The sequence below is a fragment of the Columba livia genome, chromosome 4 (genome assembly GCF_036013475.1).
Source record: "Columba livia isolate bColLiv1 breed racing homer chromosome 4, bColLiv1.pat.W.v2, whole genome shotgun sequence".
Classification (NCBI taxonomy): Eukaryota; Metazoa; Chordata; class Aves; order Columbiformes; family Columbidae; genus Columba; species Columba livia.
Genome location: NC_088605.1, coordinates 9,629,274 through 9,656,958, shown reverse-complemented (window position 1 = coordinate 9,656,958; position 27,685 = coordinate 9,629,274). Strand labels below are relative to the sequence as shown.

General features: G+C 43.2%; 1 protein-coding gene across 4 annotated transcripts in view; it reads left to right on the top strand.

Annotated features, from left to right (window-relative positions):
- Nucleotides 1-19,707, top strand: part of ZFYVE28 (zinc finger FYVE-type containing 28) — a 159,602-nt gene extending 139,895 nt beyond the window's left edge. For all 4 annotated transcript variants that reach the window (XM_065060385.1, XM_065060384.1, XM_065060387.1 and 1 more), the window contains 5 exons: nucleotides 1,266-1,420; nucleotides 2,582-2,698; nucleotides 4,190-4,294; nucleotides 15,693-15,796; nucleotides 17,405-19,707. In XM_065060385.1, coding sequence (XP_064916457.1) covers nucleotides 1,266-1,420; nucleotides 2,582-2,698; nucleotides 4,190-4,294; nucleotides 15,693-15,796; nucleotides 17,405-17,536 — 613 coding nt within the window. In that variant the 3' untranslated portion in view covers nucleotides 17,537-19,707. The remainder of the gene's footprint in view (nucleotides 1-1,265; nucleotides 1,421-2,581; nucleotides 2,699-4,189; nucleotides 4,295-15,692; nucleotides 15,797-17,404) is intronic.
- The last annotated feature ends 7,978 nt before the right edge of the window (nucleotides 19,708-27,685 follow it).

Sequence of the window (27,685 nt, the reverse complement as noted above, 5' to 3'; positions counted from 1 at the left end):
ATTGTTTTCTATGTGTCTTATCCTGCAATAACTGCTCTGCATATTGTCATGGGGTCGGGATCTGCAAGGTGGTGAGTGTTTTGGCACCTAATAAAATCAGATTGAACTCAGAATGTGTTAGAAACTACCTTCTTCATTATGCTATTTATGGCATCAGCGACTTTTTATTAACATAGCAGTCTGCGTAGTAGAGACTTCTGGAATTTTGGACAGCCAAAGTATGATTATAAGTAAAATATTCTAGTTTTCTGTGTAATCATTGGTGAGATCAATTTCTTTCCGATATAAAGGGAAGATGATTTAGTGTTCCTTTGTCTGTGAATGTAGTGGGGTAAGGTGGCGTGTCCCCTTCGGTCAGCACACGGAACCCTCAGGACTTCAATATAATTACACCCTGTGCTCTTACTCCCCATTAAGGGGTTTTCCATTGGCAAAGTGCTACTTTTTCCCCTAAGTGCTTGTTTTTTAAAGAATACATCTTGATTTACAATTCACAGATAGTTCAGGTAATTCCTGAATCTTGAAGAAGCTGGATTCCCACCAAAGCTTCCCTGTGGTCTCAGGTTGTTTTTTTCCAACTGTGCATCAGGTTTTCCAGATAAAATTTAAATGGATAGTGAATATTTGGTGACACTTTTTTAATCTCCTTGGAGTTGATGATCCATTCCATTTCAATAGTTTGACACTGCAGCAATTTCTCCAGTTAGGTATATATGGGGACTAATCTACCTTTCTACTCTGTAAATTATATTTTATCGCTCTTCTTTCCATTTTCTTATGTAAAGTTATATTTAGACTCTATTCCCAATATTTTAAGGTACCACAACTTAGAATTTTTCTTTTTTCAACTTAACTTCCACATTAATCAATTTCTAAGTTGACTTTAGAGCTGACCTTCTCATTTTTAGGTTGATATTCGCCTTTTAGATTTGTGGTGGAGTTATGGTCTCAGCACTGAGCTTTTAGAAGAAGTTAATGTGAAAAATGGCACAGAAATTTGTAATAACTAAGGAAAATGCAGTAAAATACAGACAAATGATTTTCTGCTTCAAAGTGGTTTTTTTTTGCAGCTATGCCACAGAGTGAAAATCAGACATATGATGGCGATTGATTGTGTGTTGATTAACTTCAAGAAGAATTTACAGCAATTAGCTCTGGTTTGCTATAGAGTTTTGCCTGAGTCATAAATCCTTTGGGATTTACTGAACATCCTGAACAACTGAATGAAGATTTACGTTACTTGTATTTTTTTTTTTCATCTACAGCAGTTTAATGACAAGTTCTAGTTCATCGGATGACATCGATGAGGAAGAAATCCAGCTCGCTCTGCAGGCTGCTAAAATTGCCACCCGAGAAAAGATCAGATCCAGATTTCACGGCAGTAATGACCTTATTCACCGTCTTTTTGTCTGTATCTCAGGTAGGAGAGTAGCCTTTATTTCTGAGTGTGAGCAGACTAGAGATTAAGTTGCAGTAAAGACTGTATTTTGGGGCCCAAGCTGCAGGCTGGTATAGAAAGACCTGTTACTTGATGGGACCTTACAGGATCAGAGATGCAGACGTCATAGACCTGGAGTGATGAAGAATTTGGGCATGCCCACATGTTTGACGTGAAAGTGCTTCCTTTTTCTTGGTGGTGCCCTGTGTTTTCAAGGGAAGAAAGTTGATGCAGCAGTTGTATTTTGATGCAGAAAGGAATCCCTTGTTTCCTGCAAGGGACAAGGAAAATACATATCAAATTCCAGATAGCATGAAGTCCAGAATATAACTTGGCCATTATGGAAAATTAATTTAATTAAATGTTCAGTTTTTATTTCTAACACAAAAAAGTGATCCTCTCAAAAATAAATATGAGGCCATTACTGGTAGCAACAGACCATGAGCCATCACTGTGCCCCTGTGGCCAGGAAGGCCAATGGCATCCTGGGGTGGATTAGAAGGGGGGTGGTTAGTAGGTCAGAGAGGTTCTCCTGCCCCTCTACTCTGCCCTGGTGAGACCGCATCTGGAATATTGTGTCCAGTTCTGGGCCCCTCAGTTCCAGAAGGACAGGGAACTGCTGGAGAGAGTCCAGTGTAGGGCAACAAAGATGATGAAGGGACTGGAGCATCTCCCTTATGAGGAAAGGCTGAGGGAGCTGGGGCTCTGGAGCTTGGAAGAGAGTGAGGGGTGACCTCGTTAATGTTTATAAATATATAAAGGATGAGTGTCACGAGGATGGAGCCAGGCTCTTCTCGGTGACAACCAATGACAAGACAAAGGGTAGTGGGTTCAAACTGGAACACAGGAGGTTCCACTTAAATATGAGAAGAAACTTCTTCTCAGTGAGGGTGACAGACACTGGAACAGGCTGCCCAGGGTGTTGTGGAGTCTCCTATTCTGGAGACATTCAAAACCCACCTGGACACCTTCCTGTGTAACCTCATCTGGGTGTTCCTGCTCCGGCAGGGGGATTGGACTGGATGAGCTTTCGAGGTCCCTTCCAATCCCTGACATTCTGTGATTCTGTGAGACAAATTTGCTTTTTTTTTGAGGGTGGTGTAATAGTCTGGTAATGGTTTACCCATTTTCTCAAACTCCCAGGTGTTGCTGACCAGCTGCAGACAAACTATGCTAGTGATTTGAGAAGTATCTTAAAGACCTTGTTTGAAGTTATGGCAACCAAACCTGAAACAGAAGACAAGGAAAAGCAAAAGAAAGGTAAAGAGACTTAAAGATTTGTTTTCTGTAGTGAATTTCTGCTGTAGCCCCATGTGAAGTATTTGTCAAGAATTTCCTTAACATACTGTGACCTTTTTGTCAGGGCTTAATGTACAGTGATTGCAGCTAAGCTTAAAAAAAAGTCAAGGAAAAAGGCTGTAAATGAGCTGAAGTCACTGGAAGTGTCAGTACAAATGAGCACATCTTGAGGCAAATGTTGAAGGAGTTAAACCCCTCAGAGTGCATCTGCTCATCTCCTTATACCGATGTGTAACAGAACAGTGTTTGTAGCCCGTATGGTCATATTATAATCTATGCAGGACTTCATAGATGTTTTTTTCTGGTATTATTTCACACTGGACACGTTTTAATTAACCAAGACATGCATGTTTGATTTTGAAGTTTAAGTAGCTGTGTGAAGAGAGCCAACTACAAGATGAGAATGCTTAGGAAAATGCTGGAATCAGGTCTGCCTTGTAGAAATTGCAGAATGCTGAATTTGGCATTAAAATAAATTTTTAAAAAATTTAAAACATACCACAAACAACAAAAAAACCCACCACTTTTGAATTCTAGGTAACTAAGATAATGGAACCAGAACTAGACCATGAGCCAAAGCAAGAAGTTATTTTCTCTGTTACCATTTTGGTTATTTCTTTTTGCAAAGAGGCAAGTCTGCTAACTTATCTAAAATAACCGCGTAATCCCAGCAAGACTGCAGTTACCTTTGTCCTTTGTTATGATTCGAGCTATCAGCATCTGAAGGTTATCAGAGCTGTCTTTTTTTTTTTTTAAAACCTCCCTTATCTCTTGGTTGAAAACTTTTCTTTTTCTCCCAGTTTCATGTAAAAGCATTGAGGATTTTATATGAAACACCAAATTAAAAGTTGTTTAAATTTAGCAGGAAAACCTCCAGTCCAACCCAGTTCTGCAGTGGGATAATGCACAGCATGCATTATAGCTCTCTATTACTTGTGGTTCAAAATTCCACAACATTTTTATGGTGACAGGTTGTCATGATGTGAAAAGAAACTGGGGTTTTTTCATTGGCAAGAAATATTTGGCTTAGACAGAATTGCTAAAGAGAGGATCAAAGAACTCCTGAACATTCAAGCGAGAGAAATAAACTGGAGCTGCAAAGAATTTTCACTAAGAAATTAGTCAACAGTGCTTGGTTGGAATAATTTCTAATGGATTAACTATTAATATTGCATTAAAAATGTGTTGACAACAGTAAGCATAAAGAAAATGAGCGAAAGAAAGTCAGGGACTTTTGGGATGAAGTTTCTCTTTGATATATGTGATCTGCTGTGTATTATTCACCTGGGGAATCTCCGGGTGTTCTTATAATCTACTTCTTTGTAAAGGAATCAAGAATAAGGAAGTTAGAACAGATGGCTACTATAATCTAATCCCAGAAATCCTAACGTGAATATTTAAAGTGCAAATTGGAAAAATATGAATTTCATTACTTTTTGGTTTGTTTTGCAGCCAATCAAGGTTTAAGGAATGCAGCGCTGGAAGACTGTGCTTTATGTCAAGAAAGTATATCATCCTCAGAACTTGCAGCAAAAGCCAGAGATGGGGACTTTGAAGGTACTTTATTTTTTCTTGGGAATTAAAATGAGACAACGCTGATATATTTTTTTAAAAAGAAGTAAATAAATTAAAACTCTTTTAAAGTTTGACTCTGGAAAATGACTATGAAATGTTGTCATAGTATGGTTTAAAGTCAGATAATAAGATGAGCATACTTCTTTCAGATTTTCTTCTAGCAGCCTAATGAAACTCTGATCTACAAATTGTCATAACACTATATGAATTCCTGTGTATCTGTGGAGAAAAGTTCTGTATAGTAAAGGCTTTAATGTAGCCTCTGACGTTACACGTGACAAGTTTTAAAGGGCTGTGTAAGATGCAAAGCCCTAAGTAAGATCATCGCAGCTCAGTCTAAAGAGGTCTTTTATATAGTTTGCTATATGTGGAGGTGCTACTTTTTCCCACAGTAGAAGTACCTTTCATATTTTCTTCACTTTTGTCTTCAATATTATGAAAATATTTTGGTTATTATTTTCATATTATTCACTATATAACTTCAAATAAAAAGTTTTAGGTAAGTTTACTTTCATCTCCCTGAATACATGGTAAGAGTGAAGGAAAGTGCATGTCTAAGTCCCAAAGATTTGGTTGGGGTCCAAGCATTCCGAGAGCTCAAAAGTTGTTGTTTTTCTTTTTAAAATCTGTGTTGCTGCGGGAATGCTTAAGAGTCAGTTATGGACTGTAGCCCTTGTATGGTAAACTTGGTATTAAAAATGGATTAAAAGATACCAGAGCACTTGCAGTCAAAGAATAAGAGAAAGTAGATGTATGAGAATGGAGCAAACAAGAAAGCAATCAGCTTTCATCTTCAGGACTAAGCGGTGGTTTCAGCACACCAGGAGCCCAATTATCGGAGTGGTGGGATCTCTGTGGTCAAGTGAGAAATAAAGGACAACCGTCAGCTGTGAAACTGCATCTAAGCTCGCCAGAAATTCATGTGTGCAGTAATTTCCCTGCGCTTTAGAACTTTGATCAATCGTTGTCTGTTTGTTGCCATACACTTACTGCTGTTCCAGTGAGGGGTTTTGAATGCAGGGTGACAGAGTGGAGTGACAAACTGTGTGTGTCTCTGTACACAGAGGGGGTGACCAACAGAATAGAAATGTAGGTTCATGTCTTTTGTAATAAAGATCAGAAATCACAAGGAGGAGAATAAACCCTTTGAAGATAGTGTTTTGGAGTAATGCTACATAATTATAAGTGATCTTGTGTTTATGTAAAACCCGTAGTTTGCTTGCTCACCAGTCTTCTGAAGCTGCAGGCTAAAGGATCTCAAATCTATTTCTTTAGAACAGCAGGGCTAATTCATGTATAATGCTCTGTAGAAATAGTATCTCTTCTGGAGGAAGATGATTTGGTAGCAGATAAAGAACTATTCCATAGTAATTTTAATTGATTTTTCTTTTGTGCCATAATTCAGATTGTCACAGAAGGTGCAGTAAAGAACAAATCTTTAAGAAAAATCCTTACCATGTATAGACTGTATTGGAAAAGAATGCAAGAGATTATTCATTCTCTACCATTTCGGTTCGTATTCTTTTGTTTTGAATCGATGCCTGATGCTGTCAGTGAATTTGACTTACAGAACTTGAAAGCAAGTTATTCTCAACTGCAGGATGCTGAATAACCTTCTCACGGTGGATGTACATTTTGTCACGGCAGAGTCACTTCACTTCCCTGGCAGGTTATTCAGCTTTTAAGGTTCTTCAGCTTTTCATGGCATCTTCTATTGGCAAAGGGAAGGTTTTATGTTTGGAGAAGTGCAGCCTGTGTCTTGGGATGTTATTTATTGAAATAGAGAACAACAGTCTGGGAGCTTAGGGGATGTTATGGTCACATAGGAATGTGGTAAAGGCTAATCTTTGGAGTTACAAGGGCCCCTGCAGCACCCAGGCAGCGTGAATCAGTTGTGTCCTTGACCTGAGCGAATGGTAAAATCCAACCTGTAGCATTAATAACACATGCAGATGACTACAGCAAAAACAGCCTCCTGCCTGCACCTTTGTTCCCAAATAGCAGATTTTCACGTATGCTGGTGTGAGGGAAGGCAGAACCTTGTGGGATAACCAGGTCCCTTTTGAATAAGTAGACTTGGGTGCCAGAGTGAACTTGGCTACCTTCGCCCAATGTGTTCCCATCCTTTAAATGGAACCTGCAGGTGCTCTTTTTGGTACCCACGCTCACTCAATGGGAAGGTGTGGACGCCTCTGAATCCAGCTCCTCGCAGACTTTTTCTGAGAGTCTTACTTGGCTTGTGTGTAAGTGGTCGTGCTATAAATACCTGCTTGTACAAATCAGTACAGCCCCTCTGACTGTGTAAACTACCTGGTGTAGTCTGCTGTCACTCAGCTTTCACGTTTGCTGATGGGCAGGAATTTTCTGTACCACAAAGAGACAGAGTGTGCTGGGGAGCATGTGGATGAGCTCCACCTTCCAAACCAGAACAAACCACAAAAGGTCTACAAAAAGCAGCATCTGAAATCGGTCAATTTTTTGAATTTGTGGGAGCTGTAGAAACACCCATTCTTTCCCCTTTCCTCCAATATATTCCAGGCTTCTGTCCCTTCAGGTCACAAGTGGTCATCGCTGGCAGCACTGTACAGACTTTCTTCCACTGAGGCATGCAGTGATAGCTAATGAAATACACGTTTTTGCCATCCTTAATGCATCCAGCATGAGGGATATACTTAGAGCAGTGTTTTAACTTCAGCAACCGTGTGCCTTTCCCCTCTTATAACACCTCTCCACCTACTTCATTTTTGCTGGCCACTGTGGAAGCAGCAGCCCCTGACTTTGGGCGATGTGTGAGTGCGGGTGGAAGTTGTCTGGTGGTCAGAACAACCTTTACTGTATGAACATTGTGCCCTGTTTCGTGCACCAAGCCTGGTGGGCTTGTCCTCCGCGCCAAATCTGGGCCACAGGCCACCCATGGGAGCGAGTGCACTGTGGTCATCTCTGCAAGTGGGTGCAGTGCAAAGTCTGGGAGCGTTGCACCACTCTGCTGACAGCATGGCACCATAATTAATTATGTCCTTTTTTGTACATCATTTCTACACTTCATGTCACTCTTAGTGATTTCAGCTGGAAGTGAAGACAGTTTAAAGCAAATGAGCACGTCAGTGGCTCCTCCCTTCTGCCATGGTGGCGGAACATGAGCATGTATCCAATTGAGAAAGTCCCGCAAGCTATCTTCCAGGAAAGCTTCTTCCAATTATCAAATAAATACCTCTTATGGAAAGTACCAAATGTTTAAGATGGCTTCCAATCAATGGTAAAAAAAAAAAAAGGAAAGCAAGCCCAGCAACCTGCACAAATAAATGCTTTTAAGATTCTACTGAAGGTTCCAGCCTCTACTCAGATTATGAAGATGAATTGTTTGTTTTTGTCAGATTTCTCATTCTTACTGTATATAGAACCCACCAGCTGGTCTGGATCATAAAACAAATATGAGTGCTTATTATGAGCCAGCTGACATTGGCAAAGGTAGAAGGGTTAAATCCTGTGACCTCCTGAAGGTTGAAATAGAATGAACTACGGATTGGCGTTCCAAAACAAAAGCATTTTTGAAAGTACAGGTGAGCCTAAGGTGTATATGTTCATCTTTGCAGTCCTAAGGCTCTAGGACTTTATTTAAAGGAAGCATGTGTACTTATATTTCACAGAATATAAAAGGCACTGTATATTTATAGGGAGAGAATGTAAACATTTATATTTTCCTAGAATATAAGATAAACTTATACAATATTGTGTCAATGAGTTATAAATACAGTGAAATTTCATGCCCTGTTTCTATGATGAAGGAAATGGCCAGTGGGGACAAGGTTCTATGTATAAACTCAAAGCAAATTGTAGTGGCAGCTGCTTGGAGAAAAAAACCAGGCTGGATTCTGCTACCAGGGGTTCTTGCTCTGACTTGCAGTAACAACAGAAGGGATCCGTGTCCCGGGCCCCTTGGTGGCACTGCCTGTCCCCCCATGTCCTGCTGAGCCACCAGCCAGCGTGGGGAGTGGGTTATGGGAAGTTCTGAGATCCAGGTTGGGGCAAACCACTGTTGGATAACAAGCGGGCCAAGAAGTTTGCATGGGACTGTGAGTGGGCAGCGCGGGTTGCACATGAATTACAGCAAACCTCTGCATTTGAAAATATAAGAAAATTACTCTTAGTTAGAGTGGTATAAATGCTGGACCAGAGCTGAGTCAGCTTTAAAAAAATCATCAGGGAAGTAGAAGTTTGTCTTTCTGCCTTTTATGTGTCTGGGATCTTGTTTCCAGCTCCAATACAAAACTTGCTTTGTCTCAGTCAACAGTTTCCCATATATATACACACAGAGTAACTGCTTTTTTTGTCTTGATAAGGATTTTTATGTATTAATTTCTTTATCAATCTGTAAATGTGATCAAGGATAAATCCCTGCTCACCATATTTGGGAGCATTATGTTTATCCTTGTGAGCTTGGTGATTTTAATAGTGAACTTTGGCAAATCTGAGTTTTGACCATACATGTATTTTGGGGTAATTTGTAACTCAGGAGGATTCATCTATTGCGATTGAGGGAGGGTGAATATTTTCAACTGTCAATGTTGTGAAGTTACAGATTGGCTAAGAAAGTGAGTTACACTCCCTGTCTAGGAATAAGCATGAGATGTCTAGAAATCAGAAGATTTTCTCAAGGAAAATCAGAAAGCATTTATGAAGCTGTTGGTGCTCCTTGAAAACATTTGCTGCAGCATCTCAGCTCTCTCTGCGACCGTACGCTCGTTTTCACTCCTCATGCCTTCAGCACCCGTACAGAGCTGCCGTGCTCGCTGCCACCCGCTTACAGCTCCAGCCATAATGGATTTGCTGTGGCTGCCCATACAAATAATTGCTTGTGCCAAATGGTGTTAGCATCTGTTTGCTGCATAACAGCACGCTATTTCTCCTTGATCCCTCTCCATCTCGGAATATTCCAGCCCACCCACTTCTGACAAGTCACACGTTCTCGCTGCTCTCCAGCCAAGCACAATTCATTAATTTAAGGTCCTGGGGCTGGAGCTCTTGTTGCAATAAGAAGTCCCAAGGTCAAGAAAACCCACCCATGCTTCTGCATGCAGAACCTGATCGCCATGAGTTAGCTGTCAACCCAAGCAGAATGCTTCAGTTTTATTTTTGTCCTCTGCATGCCAGTGGCTACTCTATTAGTTATAATGATGTCCAGCAACACTTTCTAAATGAAAGAAATTAAATTGTTGCACAGTTAAATGGCCAAACATATTCCATCAACATAACTTTTAACTTTTTACTTATTCGACAGCTCTGCTTACACTGCGAGAGAAGAATCAAGCATCAAGTTTTCCAAATTGAGGCAGTGTTTTTTAATCAACTGAACATATTTAATCATGCATATAAAATTACAGTGTTCTGTACAGTTTTTAGGTTGTATTGCGATAATTTGATCTGACTTACGTTTTAAGAATTTGTCAGAGCCTTTTACCTTTTCGAAGTCTGTCCCTCTCGGTCAGCACAGTGTGGAACTTGTTGAATCTTCATTGCAGGAGGATAATACATCCCATAAGTGCTGTAAAGCTTATCCAGCTCCACAATGACATAACTAAGACTTTGATTAAGGTTGAAATTTTTTGTCCTAAAAGTACAAATATTGAGCGTTCTCCTGGCATGTAGTGTGTAGATCTGCATCATCAGCTTGCTTCTGGTTCGTAGTGGTTGGTGGCTCTTACAGGGGAAAGATTCCTAGTAACGGTTAGATGGAAGATCCAAGTTGCTGGTCCACCTGATTTAGAGTGAAGGTTTGAACCATATCCTTGTGTCAGTCAGTGTTTTCCATCAGAGTGGTTCCGTTGCACCTAAATAATTATTTGGCCCAAAGAACGAGTAGCTGATCGTGTACCTGTATGGAGTGGACATGGGATGTCGTCGCTCAAGGTCGTGTTGAATCAGGCAGAGCAGGTGCTTGAGCCCAAGTCTGCAAAGCTCCATGCTTTGGGGAAAGCTTTTAGACTTGCACTCCATCCTAAGAAGGGTGTTTGACAAAAGCTATCCTTGTAGCTAATAAATATGTATCTCTTTTTTTTCTCCCTCGCCCCCAAAATTTCAATCAAATAATGTTGTTGAAGCGGAAAATTTATTTTTATTGAAAAACTTTGAGTCAGCTGTAATCAACATTTAATCTACTGAGCAAGGGTAAAGATTACTTTGGCACACTTGCCTCCTAGGAACCTTATATAAGAGTCAGAGATTGCCCAGGATGACATGCGGAAAATTATGTTTGATAAGGGACAAAAAGGTTCATCTTACCATGACAGTTGAAGTGAGGGGTGAAGTCATGTCACCTTGGTTTCTCTACTTTCCATGCTTAAAACTATGAGTATTTACTATTCCTGCTTTCATTAGAAGAGCCACAGCGAGCCCTTGTGACCTTTTTCACAGCTGTGAGGATAATGCACTTTGACGGCTGCAGTGGTGTGAGTTCCACAGGCGGTTGCAGGACCAGCCCCCTTCAGGTTAGTTGGGTAGGAGTGTAATTGGAGGTATGCATGATATGCTCTAAAACCCACTACACGTTGATGCAGGAAGAACTCCCGCTTTTTCTGCATTAGGAATATTTTATTAAAACAAAAGATGCAGAAAGAGTCTTTGCTCTGAATTGTCTGGCCTTAATGCAAACACCGCCACAAACTTAGGGTTTAAGAGGTGCAGTTCAATAGGGAGCTACGGTGTGCTTGTTTTCTGATTTGTTTTCTACCCGAGCACAGGTTTGCTGAATTAGGCCTTCTGCAAGTTCCAACACCTGTTGAGATTATTTACCTCCCCCAGCCCTTGACCCAGTCTCCTGTGTCTCAGCACCACTAAATAAACTCTCTGGTCTAATGTTGTTTGAATCAACACTGTTGGTGGGTCTGGGTCCGGGCTCTCATCTCCTTGCTTTCTGAGACGCAGAGATGTTCTCCTTGGTTTTGTAAGATTAGGTGGGACTGCGCAGATTTGTAAGATTAAGTGGGGCTGCACCGATTTGTCAGATTAGATGGGAGCTTTTGCACATATTTAAGCAAAATGAATTTGCATGTGCTTTTTGATATGCTTTACAGCAGCTGTGGTTTTTATCATGCCTGTGCTTTTCTTACAGCGAAAGCTTCAGCATCTTGGATTTATATGAGATTTTTAACTTTTATACAACAGAAAACTTTTTTAGCTAATAAAGTTGCAGAGACAAGATAGGATGAATTCTAAAAGCTACAGCATAAAACAAATAAAAAACCTCTAAAATGTCATGATTTATGGGAGATCATAATGCAAGCTTTTTGAATAGTTAAGAGTTGGGAGTGCTGTTTCTTCTTTTATTAAATGTCCTTTTCAGTCTTCGCATTATTTAATTTTGTACCTTTGTCTAAATTTGTTTCTTATTCATTTAAGTACTCATTTCTATTCCTTTCTCAGCCTTTTTTCTCTACATGCGTTTAATGTTTTCTTCTAAGATTTATTTCTGTAGTCTTTCTGTCTCGTTAATCCTTCCCTTCCCTTCCTCCTCCTCTTTGATGTTTGTGCTGTGGTCTCCACCCGTTTCCCAGCAGACTTCTCTCAGCTCTCATTGCACGATAAAGCAGGAGGCCAATTAGCCCACGAACAAGGTTTTTCCCTTCGTTCCTTGCACAAATCCCCGAAGCACGGGCAGACGCTGCTTTAGAGCTGCATGTTTCCATTTGCTGCTGCACGCAGAGCTAATGGAGCAGCGTAGCTGGGAGAAGAACTCAAACATAAAAAGCCTTGGGGTGTGGTGCTGCTTCCAGCACGTCTTCAGGCTAATGCTGGGGGTTTAATTTGTATAACTCACTCTGCTCCTCATATTGAAGCTTCATCCCCTCGTGAGACTGCTCTTCAGAGAAAATTCTGAAAACCTGTTCTATAAAAAGCCGGATGATTCAGGAGTTTGTAGATGTAAGTCAGAGATGCCGCTCGTGAGGCTGAGTGAGATGAGGCTTGTGAAGGGGACCTGGGGCTGGATCCCATCGCTGCTGGGGCACGTGGGTGCTCAGAGGCCGAGTCAGTGGGAGATTCAACCTTCCTGCCCGTGTCAGCACTTCAGCTTCATCCAGGATTGCGTTTAATTTTGTAAGTGCATACTCTCAAAATGAAGCCTCTGTGTTTATATGCAGTGTAAGGACTTTTTTGGTCACAGCTGGAAGCAAAGGCATTGGCCTCGTGGCCCACACTTTCTTATTTCAAATGTTACTACAAGTCTGCACCACTGCATGATTTTGGACATTCCTCTCCTGCTTTCTCCCTACACAGACTCACTGACTGTAGCTGGGTGATGAGGATTAAAGCAATTAATGTTTGTGCAGCAGTTTGAATGTTAAAAGCCGTTACATAACAAAGTGTTACTATTTGGGGGTGTGCTGCAGTGCAGCAGATCTCAGTGCGAGCAGTGGTGATGTTCTTAGGGACATGGTGAGGTTCTTAGGGACGTGGTTTAGTGCCAGAGGTAGGTTATGGTTGGACTCGATGATCCTAAGGGTCTCTTCCAACCAAAATGGTTCTATGGTGTTGGGAGGGTGCTGAGCCCCAGCAGCAGTGGGGCACGGGGCTGGTGGTGCAGCCCCATCGAAAGGCCTTACAGCTCTTGAGTCACTGTCCGGGGACAATGTGCCCTTTGGCTCACTCAGCTGATTCATCACATGAATGCATTGGTAGATGTGACACCAGCATGGAGGTAAAGAGAATGCCTGTAATGTACGAGAGCATTCTGTAGAGAGGGTTGTGCTGTTTCTGTACATTATGTACCACTAAGATGTAAATTTTTTTTGCAAATATAAAAACAAAGTTTGCAGGTGAATTCATCTGGCAGTCAAGTAATTCTGTAACCAGGAACTATGGATTATACAACTATTATGAATTTATAAGGTGGTTATTTATCAAACTTGCTGTTTCTCATGTTGTTTTGTTGTTTTTTTTCATTTTTTCTCCTTATTTAGTGTTGCAGACAATTAAATCCATACAAGGTCAACTAAAAAAAATTAACATTTTTAGCATTGCTCTTCAAGGGCAACAACAGAATAAAAAATAGCAAACATTTGATAAGCTGCTTTCTGTCCGTGAGCTCCAGAGTCTTTGTGGTGGGGTTGCATTACTTTATAACACGTCTGAACTAATCATGCTCTAATGCAGAGGTGTCAAACTCATTTTCACTGGGGGCCACATCAGCCTTGCAGTTGCCTTCAAGGGGCCGAATGTAATTTTAGGAGTGTATCTCTGATCTAAGGAAAGGAGCGATCATGGTACCAGCTGCTGCGAAGTTGCAGCTCACATTGGTATGCTTCAGTTTGTACAGAAAGAGCCTCTGTTTTGTGGCTTTCCTGTGAATATTAAAATTAGCCACTAGCTGAACATGGTTGCACACCTGATAGTGCAGTTGGTAAAGCATTGGTAGCAAAGTAGGCATCTTGCCAAACCTGCTTCATCAGCTCTTTGTTCCTTTGTGAGGGAGACCTGGTGGCACAGAGCTTGGACAACCTCTACATTTTGGTGTCTAAAATCAGTGAGAAGCCATAGGATAGTTAAATCCTCAAAAATATAATCAAGGCTATGTAGTCTAATGGCATTTTTTAAACAGGAATATCATTATTGGCTCAGTTATTTTGGAATATATGTGATAATCCAAGGGACCTCCTGGATGGAGAACATGGAGATGCTTCAGGTTTGGCAGGCTTGCCATGGCTTCAGATCAGGGAGTCCTGTGGACATGATATGAAGTGTTCCAAATCAACATCATAAACTGATATGAGGAGTAAGTTTCACTGGACGAGTTAGGTGTAGTAGCTAAGGAGGTTGCAGAGAAGGAAAATAATTGGAATGGAAAATCCCTTGGTTTCATTACTATTAATGCTTCAACTTAAGCTGATGTTCCTGCATCTCCGTGCTGAAGGAAAACCTGCCTTTGAAGCAGGAATTTGTAGCCTTGTGTCCCCACAAAACATTTTTCTGGTGAGCAGTTCCCAGGGATGAGGTGAAGGCTGCTATGTGCAGCCTCCTTTTTCTACCACATTGGTCGTTTTTGTGCACACTGACTTTGGTTTTGGCTGTTGTCTCTACAGTCATGACCTTTGTCAGACCGCTTTGCTCATTAAGTGAAAGATTCCTTCCTTAAGCTAGTTTAACTTCCAGAGTAGTTCAGAGGAGCCCATAAAAGCTGAGTCAAGATTTGAAGTTCTCTGTTTTTATTTATCTACGTTTTGAACATCTTCTGCATTAAATGCTATACCCTTTTGACTTTTAATTTGACAAATGTTGTGATGTGACAAACACACGAAAACTGGTCATGGTCATGTTTGAACAATACAGTGGTTTTTCCATTTAATTATATTCTTTCTGCCTGTAGCTGTAGTTCTCTTGACCTCTGCGTTAACTGCACCATATATTTTGTTGTTTGATAATATGCTTCTTGAGGTGGGGATCTTGCTTGTCAGGTTTCTAAATCAGCAATTGCAGGGGTTGCATAATGTACATAATACACATAGGGAAGGTGGGTAAAAACATCCAGAGTTCATGTTTACTGTGTCCACAAACTCCTTCTGGATGGAACTTGCTTTGCCCTTCATTACATTTTAAACAATTTAATTAAGCAGTAGGCTGCATCATTCCTACACTCATAATTTTGGACTCTCTGAGGCCATGTCAGCCTGTCAGCAGCAGAAGCAGCTCAACAGAAGTGAGCCCAATACCTTCTGCTTTGCCAAAACCAAATTGTTCCCTGCCCAGCTTTTATGTGAGGTTAGAGAGCTCGCAGCAGAAATAAACAACCCAAACGGGCTCTTCTGGATAGCGGTCGAATTCTTTCTCTGCTAAATCCTGTACACTTCATTTTGTGGTTTTTCTGTTGTTACTGGTGATTTCCAGTAAGAGTCCTAATAGTTTAGCAGACAGTAATCAGGCTTCGAGTTTATTGTCTGTGGAGTTGCTTGCCTAATTGCAGAAAAGCAGCCAGCCTTTGTGTAGGGAGGGCTGGAGAGGCTGGGAATGGTCTCGGCTCTGAGCTGGTTTTGCATTGACAAAAACACTTGTGATCCAGCTCTGCTTTCACAGTCTCTTGTTTTCATACTTTGTTTTGCTTATCTCCTTTTCCCTGCCACTTGTCTCTGAACAGGATATATTTCATTTTGAGTCCAAAGCTGCTGTGGGTCGTTTCAGTGCCCGCTGTGCTCTGCCCAAAGCTGGGCGCCCGGCAGAGAAGGGGGAGCGGAGCCCTCCTGGTCTGCCTGTTCACAAAGCACCTTGAGAAACTCAGATTAAAGCAGCTGCCGTTATATTTTATTATCCCTGCTCCCCTGAGGATCTGGTAATCGCATGTTTGTTTTTATTCCCTTTTGATTTATGTTCCCTTTTGTTGCTGTGTTTCTGACAGATCCTCCTGACTGGGTTCCAGATGAAGTCTGCAGCTACTGCACTGCGTGCAAGGCTCCTTTCACAGTCATTCGCAGGAAACACCACTGTCGGAGCTGTGGCAAGGTAGTGACTCAGTCAAACATGTGAGAAACTATCTGCCAGCACACCACAGAAATTCAGCTGCACTGCAAAATGTGTGTGCTTGGCCAGGGTTTTCAAGTCGCAAGTGTTTTTATGTGCCTTGGCTATCAACTAGTCAGCTTACATTTAGAAAGCGGGGGAGAGGGTTTTGACTTGTATATGGCAATAAGCATTTGTCTTCTAAAAAGCAGAACTCCCTGTTGAGATCCTGGAACAAACACCCCGAATCCAAAGTCACTCTGGACGACTGCTCTGAGCTGGAAGGAGCTGCAGCCGGGGCTGCGAGGGGTGGTGCTCAGCCCGGCTGCGGAACCGCGGGTCCCTCGACAGGACTGCAGCATGTGGGGCTGCTGCTCCGCAGGTCTCGGGGGGTGAAGAGGGAGCGAGGGAGTCACCCAGAATCACAGAATGTCAGGGATTGGAAGGGACTTTGAAAGCTCATCCAGTCCAATCCCCCTGCCGGAGCAGGAACACCCAGATGAGGTCACACAGGAAGGTATCCAGGCAGGTTTTGAATGTCTCCAGAGTAGGAGACTCCACAACCCCCCTGGGCAGCCTGTTCCAGGCTCTGTCACCCTCACAGTGAAGAAGTTTCTTCTCAAATTTGAATGGAACCTCCTGCGTTCCAGTTTGTACCCATTGCCCCTTGTCCTATCATTGGTTGTCATCGAGAAGAGCCTGGCTTCATCCTCGTGACACTCACCCTTTACTTATTTATAAACATTAATGAGGTCACCCCTCAGTCTCCTCTTCTCCAAGCTCCAGAGCCCCAGCTCCCTCAGCCTTTCTTCATAAGGGAGATGCTCCACTCCCTTCAGCATCATTGTTGCCCTGCGCTGGACTCTCTCCAGCAGTTCCCTGTCCTTCTGGAACTGAGGGGCCCAGAACTAAACACAATATTCCAGATGCGGTCTCACCAGGGCGGAGTAGAGGGGCAGGAAAACCTCTCTCGACCTACTAACCACCCCCCTTCTAATCCACCCCAGGATGCCATTGGCCTTCCTGGCCACAAGGGCACAGTGCTGGCTCATGGTCATCCTGCTGTGCACCAGGACCTCCAGGTCCCTTTCCCCTACATTGCTCTCCAACAGGTCCTCTAATAGGGAGAACACAGCAGCCATGTGCCTCAGGAAACCAGACATCTGCCGTCCTGTTTTACTTGCTTGCTAGCGTACAAGTTAAAAAGGGAGAGGGTAGAGAAGCTGTTTTTGTTAACTTTAGAGTGAACTTGCAGGAATAGGACCTTTTGAGATGTTCACAAACATTCCCCTAGTCTGTCTTTAAAGCCAGTGGAGACAGACGTGCCTCTTTGTCTCTGGAGATGCCTCCCCGGTGACCTGCAGAGACAGACTCCTTGCCTTGGCTCATGTCAGTGCTCGGGCAACCAGGTCAGAGGGGCGAAGCACACTCCATTAATTGGTCTCGGGGCTGTGAATTGCTGCAGAGGGCTTTTGATTGCTGTGCTGAGGGAGGGACCTTGGTGTTGCTGTTGCTGGTTCACAAGAGCCCAGCACACTCGGTCTTCTCTCCCCTCTGTTGAAATCAGTTCTTCAAAGGATCTAAAGTTGAAATCTCCCTCTTGTTTTTCAGATCTTCTGTTCCCGCTGTTCCTCTCACTCTGCTCCTTTACCTCGCTATGGCCAAATGAAGCCTGTCCGTGTTTGCACTCACTGTTACATGTTCCATGTCACTCCGTTCTATAGTGACAAAGCTGGTATCTGACATATTAAACTACTGGTGTGTCTCCTGGAGTCTTACACAGACTGATAGATTTGACCTAAGCCAAGAATTAACTTGAAAGAGGGACCTCATGAGGGCATGTAAGCTCTGACATCCATTATTATAAATTTTGTACAGACAGTTTTTATTGCATTTTACTAAGCTGCTAAAGGGAAGTATGAAGCGTCTGTAGTTCTGAGGCTACAGTACAGTCTTCCATAAATTTATACCATTAACGTTACGATGCCATATGCAGAACAAATGCACTGTGTGGAAGGAAATAGGGCTCAGAGAACTGAACAAGCGCTGCTGCTTATCTTACCTGCTCGGAGCAGAGTAGCCGGTTAATTAGTCCATCCCAGCAGATCAATCCCAAGGCTCAGACACTGTGCTCACTGGAACACCAGCACGGCTGTGGGGCTCGGCGCTCCCGCTCCTGCTGCGGTTCAACTTTCCCGTCACTAGATGTTTGCCACCTATGCTAGGATTAATTAAAGCAAAGCTATTTCAAATCCACATTCAGTATTTTAAAAGGCAAAATTTTCCGTGGATCACATAGGAAGCACAGAGGGTCCTGAAGCAGTGTGTTTCTGTTGCCTTTAATTTACCAAGCAGAGCAATAATTCCAGGTTGTCTTTTAAAAATCAAGTTTTACAACTTCCAGTTCCATATTTTGGAGTTTTGGAAGTGTTTATGATCTGCGTCATTTGTGCTAAATCCTGTTAATAAAATTACACAGAGCTTTGATTTCTATATCAGCATTTAAAACTTAGCAAACTTCAGAGGAAATGGTTACCTAATGAATGAACGAATATGAAAATACATATTTTTGAAAGGTTTAGCAGCAAATTTCAGTAGATGTGACAAATTATTTATCCCCTATTGAGTTTTTAAAATGTTTTTTAAAAGGCAAATATGTAAGGGTATATCCCAAAGGTCCTCCAGAATGATCAGCCAGTGAAGGGTACTTGTCCACATTTGGCAGAGTAACCGTGTAAAATATTGCATACTGTTACTTCAGTCATGCTAACAACTCAGAAGACGTTTGTATTTATTTGAAACACCAGGGATGAATTTTTATCTCCACTTGGAGAGGAAAGAAATAAAGCTCACATGGCTTCATCTTACGATCTTGCACAAACTATTTGCAGTAGGAGCTCCCTGAGCACTGAGGTTTCAAAGGTGGTTGGACGTGCTTTGAGTTGGCCACATGAAAAGCGAGACAGCGTGTGCTGTGGTTACAGGGGGACGAGATCAAGAGCTCTTCGCTGGATCCTCTTTCCTAACGCGCGGTGTTACACACTGTGTTCCAAAGTGAGAAATACAAAGGAGGATGAAGTTGTTTGCAGTATCATGCTCAAGAAGGGTCGTCATTCAAAATGACAAAGCAAAACTGGCCAGTGTTGATTTTTTTTTTTTCTTTTTTAGTTTATTTTTTGGGAACATTCCCTTTGATAAGTGGCTTAATATTCAGTGTTAACGAGCCATATAAGGGTACAACAGTTTGGCACTACTGTCGTTTTGAATCACATGAAACAGCTTCACTTAGTTCATGTGTAATGCACAAGCCTTATGATGCCGTTTGTAGACAATGTCGGCTACGGTGTGTTATTCTCACCTTATTTATATTTTTATTATTGTTATTTCCCTGAAGTCCTTCCCATGGAATCCTTGAGTCGGAGTGTCGGCATTCACCAGAGTTCGGAAAGGCGTGAGGCTGGGCGGCTGGTGGGAGGTGGGTAATGGGGTGCAAGCGATGATACTTATTCAGGCTTAAATCTCAGGCTTCACATTGCAATGATTATTGCAGTTTTATTTTTAGAGAAAAAAAAAAAAAAAGACAAATTTATTGCTTCTTTTATAGGATAAAAAATACAACAAACTTCAATTGTGAAATAAATATGCACAAAAAGTTGCTTCTGTGAAAAAAATATCTTATTTAATGGACTAAATATTTATTCAAGCTTGTTTTTATTTTGTAAATGCTGTAATTCAGAATCATTTCCATAAATGATATTTAAAGATCTCAGACACTATAGTTTCTTATGTAAATACAGACTCCTATTTCTCTTACTGAAAAGCACAATGACTATATCAGTACTAATACACATTTGCCTCAAGGAAGACTTTCATCTTGTAATCTCTTCAGATAATTAAAGTGTCAGGACTTTGTACTTCCATGTGCTGGATTGCTCTTTCATTTCGGGGTCTGCTTACATGGAGTGACAGCTGCCAGCCTGGCCAACAAACTGGCCTTAAGTCTTTCTCACTTTGTGAATAGCATGAAAGAAACTAGTTTAAATTTGAAAATGGAAGTCGCCCCTATGGGGAAAGAGGGGGGTAAATCAAAACGCGAGCACTGGCTTGTCCCTTAGCGTTGCTTTGTGCCATCTCTTGCCACCGGCTGAAAATGTCCCTTCCCGAAATACCTTGTGTCAGCAGCCCCTTCACACGTGAGGTGTTTGATCTGCCTGCGTCAAATCTGAATAACCTTTTCTGTGGGCAATACAAATCTGCGATGAAATAGCGCTCCTCGCGTCTACCTGCACAGTTGTTCTGCTGCAGCGTTAGATGTCTGGTGCTGATTTGTGCTGCTCCTTGTATGAGATGAAACTGTTGTAGGTTTTATGAGAATTAATGTTGTTTTTCAGAGGACTTGATGCACAGCTTCGGGATGCCATTTCAATGAAGAAAAACCACGTTACAAGTCTGTGACACTGAGGTCTCAGCTTCAGTGGTGCGATAGCAGGAATTGTATGGGAAGCCTGCACACAAGTTTAAGATTGCATTTAAATTAACTTACATAATATTTATGGGCAAATAATGCTGCCTTAAGGTGTGTATAAATAAGTGAAGAGTAGAAATTAATTCTAAAGGGACTTTTAAAATTAAATTTACATCTCTTCAGTGTTTTGAGGGGAAAAAAAGCGATCTCTGTTTTCCAAACCACAAGGATGTGTTCCGCCGTGGTTTTCCTGTTGGGCATGCTGTACCAGGAGCACAATGGAATAAGAAGGTAAGAGCAACGTTGCCAAAGGTGCCAGTAATTCACCTGCTGTTGGGCTCTGCTCTGTGACAGGCTCCTCCTGAATTAATGCTGTTTTCAGGGGAAAAGTAAAAAATACAGTGAACTTTGAGGTGATCCGTTCTAGGTCTGTACAAACCCAGCAGCGCGTCCTGCTCTCTCCAGGTTTGTGAAGGGAGGTGGGATATCGGGGCTCCTCTGCAATGAAAGGAGCTAGAGTCAAAAAATACCTCTGCTTCCAGAGGGTTCTCCTGTCCAGAATACTCAGAAAATGCTGAAAATCTGTCACACAGCAGCTCAGTGAGGAGGAACCTGGATGGAAGCGATGGGTGAGGAAAGTGACCTTTGTGTGTGTGTCTGACCTGGGAGGGAAGAGGAGGAAAGTGGGGCTCATAGAATCATTTTGGTTGGAAGAGACCCTTAAGATCATCGAGTCCAACCGTGTGTGACTGTGCCTGTCCCAGGAGGGCACACGGGGGGTGGCGGCAGTGGGAGACTCTGCTCTAGGAGAGCGTCAAAGCCAGCCCCACTGCAGTCCTGCCTGGAGCTGAGGGAAACCTCAGTGTCTCGTCCCCAGCTGAACTCCCTGTCAGTTAATGCAGAGTCAAAGCTGCTGGGTCTGCATCCTCCGGTTTCCATGGCAACCCCCGCGAGCATCTCCCCGCGGAGTGCCAGGACTGCAGCACTCGCCCCGGTCCCCTGCGTGGAGGCTTCTGCTTTCTGCTTCGTCAGAGGGATTGGGATTGCTCAAATGTGTTTGTTTGTCACGAAGATTTATGCTGCAGAGTCAGACGCTCACTGTGAACTCTGTTTTCCGATGATAACATTTTACTGAATTATGCTTTATTTATGTTGCTTGTCTGGAAGAAATCTCTATGGGCATCCTTTTGGCTACTTCTGAGGGTTCTGTAGCTGTTTCCCCTTACTCTTTTTCACCTTTTACCCCGCCCATCACCCAGCGTTCAGTTTCTGCTGTGTACAAACAGAATGTGTTATGTAGCCTGCTTGGGTATCTTCCAGGTAGTGAAATATTAGAGGCTATATCAGACAATTCAAGGAGCTTTCATCCCTATTCCTTCCTGATCTTGCCCTTCAAGTTCCCAGGCGCAGGCTCGTTTCAAGCTCTCATTTGGTGGTGTTGTACCTGCAAGAGCATCCTGCCACACAGATGTTTAAAGCCCTGCAGTATTTCTTTACTTTGTGGAGAAAGGATGGATCCTAAATCTCAGGTTTCAGTAGCTGTTAGTGAATTATAGATGTAGTATAGATGTTGCAAAGACTTTTTTTGGTTCTCTTTGGTCTTAAACCAAAAAATGGCAAAATATTAGGCCAGAAGGATGAAGAGGAGAAGACTTGTTATAGCAAATCGGGAGGTGTGAAGATGATGTTTTAATGAAATAATTGGTATCTTTGAAAACTGTAACCGCATGTGCAAAGAGTTCTGGGACTCATGCATAAAACAAACTGGGCAATTAGTCTTTCATGAGCTCATTTCGTTTCTTGTTTTCACTGAACATGAAGGCTCTGAAGTGTAAAGTATGATTTACCCCCCCCACCGTGTATCTCTCAAAGGTATGAAGTTGATTAGTCTTCTGTTCATTTTTTCTCTGCAAACCACCAGTCTGTCAGGGCTCTGACCGAGCTTGTCTGCAACAGAGAAAGCTCTTGTGTGTCCAGAGCGATGCAGCCAACAGCTCTGGGGCTGTTGCTGGTGTCCCATGTCCCAGCGGTGCTGCCACCTACTCACTCACATGAGCATCAATGTCTGACACAGCCCGGGATGCGGGGACCACCGCCCTGGGGAACAGCAGAGCCCCCCAGCCTTTAGCTCTAACTATTTATTACAGAGATTTTATTTGCTGAAAATAACCCCGTGCCAGGCACTCAAATCACTTAAGCCAAGCACTAAACTTGCGTCTTACTCTAGAAAGTCTTACGTATTTTTGCGGTTTTATATAGTTATTCACAGGGCAATAAAACTGTTAGCAGCATGACTTGTTTATTTGCTGAGTTAATGATAAAGAAATAAATCAGCAGCAGGGAGGGTGTTTGAGGTGATGGCTTTTCTAGGTGATGTTGCAGCAGCAGGCAGCTTTCAGGTTTTTAGGTGTAATTAGGCTGTGGTACCAATGGGCTTGTCAGTACAGGGGGAGATGCTGAGATGAAATAGTCCTGAATAACATTTGTACTGATAACTTCTCTGTGATGATGTCCCATAAAAGGTGTTAAAAATGCCCATTTTTCTGAAAAGATGTGTCTGAAAAATGCCTCTTAAGTGCCTCAGGCTTTTTTGACAGCTTGGAGAAAATAGTCCCTCATCCTTCACGTGGCTGCACTTCAGGTCATCCCACACAGACCCTGTGGGTGAGGAGTTGTGTGTCAGCAATGGTAAGAGCAGTGAGACTGCCCTGGCTTTGTTAGCAAAGGACTTGTCCCATGCCATCTTCCCTTGCCTTTGGGGAGCCTCCCAGATCAAATCTTAGGGCACTTGATGGATAATTTCTTTTTTCTGGCTGAGACCATTTGCGATTGTCGCTTCATTAGCAGTTTTTTTGTTTATTATGCAGCAGTAAAGCCTGCTGGTTTGGGCTTGGTTTGCTTTGGGTTTGTTGTTGGTTGCTTGGTTTTTTGTTTGGTTGCTTTTTGTGGGTTTTTTTTTTAATTAATTTCACTTTCTTTGGCCTACCTACAGAAAGCTAGAAATCAAGAACTGAAGATACAAACAGGAGAATAATCACTTCTGCAAGTTCATACATGTATTTAAGGGAACTACCCTGTGATCCCTTAACTCAAACACTGGGAGATGGTGCAGAAAAAAGTGAACCTCAAGTAGTTCAGAAGTGCTGGATGGCGGTCTCTGAACTGTCTGCTTCTTGTCTAGGGGGGCATCTTGTAGCTACTGAAAAGGGTAATGTGGATGGATGGTTGCTGGGGGAAATGGTCTTGTTAGCAGGGAGCAATAATGAAAGATTTGAGCCAGTGATTGTAACTCATCTTCATCTAGAAATAACTCTTCCCTAATTTAAAAAAATAATGAGGGAAATTGCCATACTCCCCATGTAGAGAGGCTCTGTTCAAATAAGAAAAATCAACTAATTTGATCCAAGTGTGCTGGAACAGCATATAAAGCTGTTACAAATTCAGTGACCAGATTTATAGCCTCTAATTCCCACAGTTTTGGGAGTTCATTTCATTGGCCTGGAAAGCAAAGAGGGAAAACCTTGCCCAGCTGCACTCCTGAAAGGGATTTTCTCCATCCTGTTTGCTCATCATGTGCTACTTGCTGCCTTTCTTTCTTCTCTTTAAAGGAATAATGTTGGTGTTAGACTCTCCACTGAGTCTCAGGGAAAATACTTCTGTGTTTCTCTCCTGTAGGCAGCATTTGAAGCACGGCTGGTTTTCTGTGACTAGTGTCTGTCTCACCAACTTAACTTGTGGAAAGCTGAGGTTTCAGATGCAAACTTGCATCCATGTGCAAACTTTGCCTTACACTGGAAGAAGAGCAAAGTAGTTGCTGCAGTGGAGAAACCAAAGATCGGGTTGGTGTAAAGTGGAAGAGCCCAAGGGCTGCTTAGGAAGAGACTCTTGATGGTGCTTACTAAAAATACCCAAGCAGAAAGTCAGCCTTGGTCACCAAGAGGCCACGAGGTCGCAGGTGATGCAGCTGCAAGTCAGGGACCTGGGACCTGGCCAGGCTGAAGGGAGAAGCTGGGGAGCAGCCACCCCAAGGGACATGGCCCAATGTGATATTTTTTCCTATTGTTTTGCTAAATACAGATCCCAGGAGGAATGTGAGGTGTTCTCTTACCTAATGCATCAAGGGTATTTTCAAGCAGCTTGCAGAAAAATTCACTCAGGTGCATTGGGTGTGTGACTTCTATATTCACACCCAATGTTAACAGAAGCGCTCGTCCTTGGCAGGTGGAAGGGGACAGAGAGAGGCTGTTGTCTTTTTGCTTGTTGATTATAATTTTTATATTTTTAATATATTTTTTGCTGCAATAAGAAAAAGGAAAGAAAAAAAAAAGAAAGGTGTTCACTTTTAAAAAGTCTTGAATTCCAATTCATGCAACAATTATTTCTCATGATGTGATCTAATTGCACAGTGCAAATAAATACCAATCATAAAGTCATATTACTTTGGTTTTAAGAAGGTAAATCATTAACCCCAAATAACACAATTCTGAAAGCACTTCCTCTGAGTACAAACAGCCCAGAAGCTGCCGAGAATCCCAGGGCAGTGGGATAAAACCCTTTCTGCCCAGCGAGCCGCTCCTGGAGGCTTCCCAGTGCCATCCGAGGTTCTGATGCTGTTACGGCATTTGCTGCCAGAGGAAACTGGTTCTTGCCAAATCCTATCTTTATAACTGCTCTGTGTGCTGCTGGGGTTCAGTGCCGGTGGCTCTGTGAGCCTCTGCAGGGTTGCTTTTGTGATATTTAGAAAATGGTTTAAGTACATGGCAAAAAGGAAGATGTAGCTGAATGGGGGGAAGGTTTGAGCTGGTGTACTGCTGAAAACAACATTTCTGGTGTGTTTGGCTGTGAGGGAATAGCCATGGGAATGACTAAGGGATTGGAAAGCGCACTTTATGATGAAATCTTAGAGGCTGCAATCCATTGAATGTGTCAAAGAGAAGATTAACTGCCCACACAATCAACAACCCTGTAAATGCCCAAACTGGAGGCACAAATCTGATAACCAGGGCTTCTACATGGAGCCAGCAGGTGTCTACTGGGAACCAGCAGCCAGAAGTTGAGCCAACTTGAACCAATCCATATGAGAAAGAAGAGGTTAATTCTTGTGTGGGTAACCAGCTATTGAAAGAGTGAATTAATAGTTGTGGTGATCTCTGCTTACGATCACTAGAATTTTTAACATGACATCAGGGGCTTCCTGCAGGCGCAGTGGTGTGGCCACCTGCCCTGGGGCTGAACAGAAATGGATTGTCAGTGGGGCTGCCCGCACTGGAGGTCAGAAGTGCTGGTCATGGTGGTCTCAAATTTATATATCAGTTCAGGCATCACCAAGAAGAGGGATCCCTCTGCATGCTGACGTGCAGGAGAGATGCAGCAGGACAGGCAGAGCCACTCAGTGCTCCCCACCTCCTTGCTTCAGCCTGGAGTTAATCCTGTGCTGGGGCTGGAGTCACCAGTGTTGGACCCATTCTGAGGATCAGGGGAAGAAAAGTAACGGATTGAACACAAAGAAGGAGGGAGCAGGGAAAATACGCTGCTGTCTGGGAGCCCAGCGTCTAAAGGAGGGGAAGGAAAATCCCTGACCACAAAAATCCTCTTAGGTGCAATTTGCAGTCAGCTAAAGGAATTGCTTGCCAGTTTGCCAGCAGCAGGTCTCCTGTCCTTGAGAGCTGGCTGTGATTTCCCACCGCGCTCGTCAATTCTGGCATGGGGCTGAAAGCATCGCTCCTGCAAATGACCCAGCTGGGCTGTGGGTGCCATCAGTGTGCCATGCATGGGAGCTGAGCAGGGCTGGGTAAGTGAAATCACTGCTTTCCCACCCCCAGCCTGCAGCTAAAGAAGAAATGATCCTTCTGCTTGGTTTTCCTTCACAGCTGCTGGCTGTGACTCCGCTGCTCAGCTGAGCCAGCCCTTATAGCTGGGCCCTGGGTGATAGAGGCTGTGAGCTGGGATTTAGAATCATAGAACAGTTTGGGGTGGAAGGGACCTTCAAAGCTCATCCAGTGCCACCCCTGCCATGAGCAGGGACATCTTCACCCAGATCAGGTTGCTCAGAGCCCCGTCCAGCCTGGCCTGGGATGTCTCCAGGGATGGTTCATCCACCACCTCTCTGGGCAACCTGGGCCAGGGTTTTACCACCCTCAGTGTAAAAAAAAAAAATTCTTCCTCACATAAAGCCTGAATCCCCCCTTTTTTAGTTTAGAACCATCATTGCTTGTCTTATTGTAACAAGTCCTTCTACTAAGTCTTCCCTCTTTCTTATAGGCCGCTTTTAAGTACTGAAAAGTGGCAGTAAGGTCTCCCTGCAGCCTTATCCAGGCTGAAGAGATCCCACTGGAGAGCTGGGAGTTGTGTCCCTGCTCTTCATGTGAACTTTAGGTCAGTTACTTTGGGATTCGGGCAGAGCCTTTGCAGCCACTTCCCGGGGTGCTGCATCAAACCCCAATATCCTCCCCGTGCCTCAGTTTCCCGCATGCAGAGTGGGGAGGATGCATTTTCTGAGGAACTGGACATGGGTCCCAGTGGCTGACCCTGCACAGATGTTATGCTGAGGTACAACAGAGGATGTAAATAAATACCATACACCAGAGGGATTCATTCAGGTTCTCACCCAGCAGAGCACATCAGCTCCAAAGGACCGGAGTGGGGAGCCGTGCCCTTCTCCTGCCCGAGCATGGGGAGCGGGATGCTGGTCCCCACCACTTCTTCCAACCCCCATCCCAGGCCATGGGCACTTCTCCTCCCTTCAGAGATGTTCAGGCCAAACAGAATGTTGTGAGCATTCATTTGGGCATCCCCACAGCTGAGGCATTGCAATACTGTGCTGTAGTGGGGTCTATGGGATATTGTATAGTGATTCCTTCCTCAACCCTGCAAACTGCACAGCGCCCCTTATCTTCCCCTGCTAACCATAGCACCAGTATGCTGTAACAGTCTTGCTTATGTCACTGCTGTAGGCATCTTATCTCCATTCTACAGAAGAGTTTGTTAAAAGACTTGAAAACACAAGATCAGATCATCCCATCCTGCTATCTCAAACAACTATGAATAATCCTCTTCTTAAATCGCTTGTACCTCATCATGAAGGTAAGTGCAGTTTTCTTTGCTGTACTCAGACCTTAATCTTCTCAGTAGACAAGGTCTTAGAGATGCTGAAGTCTCCTGACCCTGATGTTTTAGTGGCCCTTTGAAGCTTAACCTTGAATCTCGTGGTCTCTCTGTTCTTCCTGCATGCCAGGGGACTTCCCTTCTCTGCATGTCACCTTATCTAGAGATGTGTCTGATGGGAAGGAGAGAACTTCTGGGAAATGTCTGTGCTGCTGTAAAGAAGGGTGTTGTGCTATGTGAATTGAGGCCTGTGGTGGCTCTGGGCTCCGGATCTCAAAATTCACAGCTTCTCCTGGTCCTCTGAAAGTGATTGGTGTGCTGCA